Genomic DNA, 4,982 nt, shown 5'->3' on the forward strand with positions numbered 1-4,982 from the left:
TCTCCCCCCTCTGGGAGAGGGGGGGGCCTTCTCGGGCCGCGATGGACTGAGCGTACGTCAGGACTCCTCCTGGTCCAGACCCCCTCCCCTCCAGTACCGCCGACCCCCCCCCCCCCCCCGCCCGACCCCCAATAGTACAAAGAACCCTGCTGTCCATGTCAAGTCTCCCCCCCCCCCCCCCCTCCCCGACCGGCCCCTCCGCCTCCACCATTATCTCCCCAGCCAGTGGGGGAGCGCCAGGGCCCCGAGGGACAGCAGGACCAGGGCGGGCCGGGGCCCCAGCAGCCCCGGGGCCCCGGCCGAGTCCTCCACGGGGCCGGCGCGGTCCGCCCCCACCACGGGGCCCCCGGTGGGCTCGCTGAGGGCCGGGTCGGGCGTGGTGCAGGGCTCCGTGCAGCCGCTGCCGCTGGCCGAGCCGCTGCCCTCATCGCCTGGAGCACAGGACGCAGGAGGTTAGTATTAATGTTTAGCCACTATGTTTGATCAGAAACCTTTTTATCTACATTATATTTTTATCATGAAATATTCGTCAAAAAAGATTTTATCCCAAATGTTTTTGTCCAAAATGTTTTTGCCCAAAAATGTATGATCAAGAGAATTTTAGCAAAAATGTTTTTGATTGGACATTTCTAATGCAGTCATGGTGTTTGTTTACTGGAGTCCTGACAGAACCTGGGGGGGGGGGGGCTCTACAGGGACTGACAGGAGTCAGAAGGACCTGGTCTAGCCCTCTACTGGGACCTACTGGAATCCTGGTCTAGCCCTCTACTGGGACCTACTGGAGTCCTGGTCTAGGGGTACTGGACCTACTGGAGTCCTGGAAGGTCCTGGTCTAGCCCTCTACTGGGACCTACTGGAGTCTGGAAGGACCTGGTCTAGCCCTCTACTGGGACCTACTGGAGTCCTGGTCTAGGGGTCCTGGACTTACTGGAGTCCTGGAAGGAGATGTCGTTGCCGTTGTAGGCGTTCCTCAGCTTGTTGGTCATCACCCTGAGGGCCATGATCTGCTGGCGGATCAGCGTGTCAGGCCGGGTGATGTCCACCGCCACCTCGGGGTTGTTCACCTGGCTGGTCAGCCCGTCCTTCTGCACCTCGGGGAAGTACCTGGGGGGGGGACCCAGACCATAATGTTACCATGACGACGGGCCAATCAACACCTAATGATGACCAAACCGGCCGTGATACTACCATGACGATGGTCAAATAATCACTTCTAAAATCATGATGATAATGATGATGATAAGACAGGCCATAACGTTACCAGGACAACAGTTTAATAAACACTTAATGATGAAGAAACTGACCATAATGTTGCCATGACGACGGGCCAATCAACACCTAATGATGACCAAACCGGCCGTAATACTACCATGACGATGGTCAAATAATCACTTCTAAGATCATGATGATAATGATGATGATAAGACAGGCCATAATGTTACCATGACAACAGTTTAATAAACACTTCTATTCTCATGATAATAATGATAATGACAATACAGACCACAATGTGGACATTCCTTTCAATAAACACTTCCTATGCCTAAACAACAAAAATATACAATGAATAAATACCAGAATCATAACACCAGACCTAATGAACGACCTAATGAAGATGTAGTACTACACCTTATTTTAGTGATAATAATATCAAAAATAATGATATCAATGATAATAGTAATAGTAATGATAATAATAATAATACACAAAGCACATTATGAATAACAATTATACACTGTTGTTGTAAAAAATTAAGTAGGCTGTAAAGTTAATCTGAGGTCGATTAGATTATAAACTCTGATCTCCTGGAATTCAGAGAATTCAGAAAAAGCTGTTGACTCTAAAGGTCTCACGAAGAGGGGGGGGGGGGGGGAGAGAGAGAGAGAGAGAGAGAGAGAGAGAGAGAGAGAGAGACTAGTTTCCTCCTGTGTGTCTGCACTGTGGGGGCGTCCCAGCCTCGTCCCCCCTCTGACTGCCTTGGGGGGCCCTGGGGCCCGTCAGCTGACCGGCTCCTGTGTGTTTCTCTGTGTGAGGACATTCCTCGCTAATTCTCCCACAAGCCCTTTTCTTTCCTCATAAATCCACGCGTTACCATGGCGACGAGGAAAGTTGGGAATTCTACATGTTCTGATCCCTGTCCGATCTCCTTTGGACAAATTAAGTGTTGCGTCCATTAATAAAAGGAATTACTGGATTTTAATAAAAAGTATTCTAATTGGGATTGGAAAACATAATTCAAGTCTAATCATATGGATTCATTTTGTATATCTATTCAATTCATTATTCAGATTCTTCTTTTAATACCCTGCTGCTCTTATACTTTACTAACGCTGACACTTTTACTTATCTGAAGAAACAAACCCTAAAACCAAGACTTAACCCTTAAACCCTGAACCCCTACCCTCAAACCAAACCCTAACTGTACCCTAACCCTAAACCCAAACTTTATTTGTACTATAACCGTAAATCCTAATCCTAACTCTACTCAAACCATAAAACCAAACCCAAACCCTAAACCTGACCCTAAAACCAAACCCTAACCCTAAAACCAAACACGAGCCCCCAACCCCAACCCTAAACACAAACCCATCCCCTGACCCTAACCTCACAAACCTAACCCTGACCCTAACCCTTAACCTAACCCTTAGTGTGTAACCAAACCCCAACCACAAACCTAACCCTAAAACCTAACCCTGAGTGTATAAACAAAACCCAACCCTGACCATGAACCTAACCATAAAACCTAACCCTTAGGCCCAATCCCATTTCTACCCCTTCCCCCTCCCCCTTGTTTTGAAGGGGTAAGGGGAAGGGGTAAGGGGAAGGGGTAAGAGGTAGAAATGGGATTGGGCCTTAGTGTACAACGAAACCCCAACCCTTACCCTGACCCCCCAGCCTACCGGCCCAGCTGGTGTACCCCCCCCTCTGCCCCCCCCCCAGCCTACCGGCCCAGCTGGTGTACCCCCCCTCTGACCCCCCCCAGCCTACCGGCCCAGCTGGTGTACCCCCCCCCTCTGACCCCCCCCAGCCTACCTGCCCAGCTGGTGTCCGTTCCAGCAGCGGTCGCCCTCGGCGTCCTCCTCCACGCGGGTCCCGGGACAGAGCTCTCCGGGCAGGCCGGACCAGAACCGCCGGGACTGCTTCAGCTTCTCCTTGATGTCCACCACCTGCGGGAGTGTGTGTAGGTGTTTGTGTGCGTGTGTGTGTGTGTGTGTGTGTGTGTGTGTGTGTGTGTGTGTGTGTGTGTGTAGGTTTGTGTATGTATGGGTTTGTGTGTAGGGGTGTGTGTGTAGGTGTGTGTAGGTGTGTGTGTGTGTAGGTATAGGTATGTGTATGTGTGCGCAAGTGTAGGTGTGTGTGTTGTGTGAATGAAGATTGGTGGGTGCACAAATGTGTGTGTGTAAATGTGTGTGTGTGTGTGCGTGAAGTTAGGTGTGTGTACCGGTGAGTGTGTGTGTAAATGTGTGTGTGTGTGTGTGGGGGGGGGGGGGTGTGTGGGGTTTGGTTGAAGAGACACAACACAACCGAGTCAGAGCACATCACACAGTAGCCACAAGCACCAGAGGCTAACCGGCATCAGCTACACAAAGAAAACAAAAAACTGAACGCTCCACGATGTCATCCTCCCACGAGGTCATCCCGGCGGCGGGGGCGGTCCTCGCTGAGCCCGCTAAATCAAGACAGCGCGCGGGATACGCGACGTCATGCTAGCATAATGGAGCTGTCGGCCATGATGGATCTATTGGATCAATTATGAGGGGAGCAACGCAACCTTCAGGGGCCGCACGCCGTGCGCTACGCACACACAGACACACACAGACGCACACACACACGCGCAAACACACACACACACACACACACACACGCACACACACACACAGACACACACGCACACACACACACACACACACACACACACAGATAAACAGACACACACACACAGATACACACATAAACACACACACGCACAAACACAAGCACACAGGCACACGCACACACACACACACGCCGGCGCACACACACAAACACACACACACACACACACACACACACACACACACACACACACACACACACACACACACACAGACGCGCACTCACACACAGATACACACACAGGCATATTTATATCGAATAAAGCTGTTCAAGTGATAGGAAGGAAAGGTGTGTTTGAGATCAAAATAATTCCACTTCGGTAAGTGCAAATGAAGATGAATACTGAATGCAGATGCGTGAGACATAAGATGTTACATACATAGTGTACAAGCATGCACAGACAAGTTACACATACACATATTTAAATGCAACCCACTAACATATACTTTCCATATGAAGGAATTCATGTACAAACACGCACACAATGTACAGACACATTTACATAATGGATATACAACACATGTTTACGCCATGCAAAGAAAAATTCAATCATCTCATTAATATGAAAGATGATTTCGGGCCCTCTTCATGTGTGCGTGTTTGTGCATGTGTGCGTACAAGCATGTTTGTGTGTGCGTGCATGCAAACGCGTGTGTGTAAGTGTGTCTGTGCATGTGTGTATATAGTGAGCAGCGAATGCTTAACCTCTGGGTATTTAGGGGGGAGGCGGAGAGTCGGGAACATGCATTAGCTCCTGCTGTGCCTTCTGATGATTCTGCGTTAATGAAGATGCCCCCCTCCCTCCCTTCCTGCTCCCCACCTGTTGACGGACATTATGACTCTTGTTTGTTAAGCATGGCCTGGCAGATGCTCTGTGCATAATGTAGATTATACATAAAACGATATTTCAAAATAACCATAAAACAATACTGCAAACCTGTGTGTTTAAGACAACGACAGGAGAAGACCAGGCTACGAAAAATGAAGATACGCACAATGTATAAAGAAAAGGGTTTGGAGATCACCAAAACACTTCAAAAACGAATATTGATGTCGTTTTGTGTTCAGACATTCTGTATGTAGTTCAAATTCCTCGCTTCCTCTGC

The 4,982-nt window shown here is 49.3% G+C and overlaps 1 protein-coding gene across 1 annotated transcript in view; it reads right to left on the reverse strand.

Moving 5' to 3' along the window:
- Nucleotides 1-210: 210 nt before the first annotated feature.
- Nucleotides 211-4,982, reverse strand: part of gpc6b (glypican 6b) — a 6,966-nt gene continuing 2,194 nt past the window's right edge. The window contains exons 2-5 of the mRNA XM_060040489.1: nt 3,038-3,152; nt 2,901-2,925; nt 929-1,104; nt 211-431 (exon numbers count right to left, since the gene is read on the reverse strand). Of these exons, the coding sequence (XP_059896472.1) occupies nt 211-431; nt 929-1,104; nt 2,901-2,925; nt 3,038-3,152 (537 nt within the window). The remainder of the gene's footprint in view (nt 432-928; nt 1,105-2,900; nt 2,926-3,037; nt 3,153-4,982) is intronic.

This window comes from Gadus macrocephalus, chromosome 20 (genome assembly GCF_031168955.1).
Source record: "Gadus macrocephalus chromosome 20, ASM3116895v1".
Classification (NCBI taxonomy): Eukaryota; Metazoa; Chordata; class Actinopteri; order Gadiformes; family Gadidae; genus Gadus; species Gadus macrocephalus.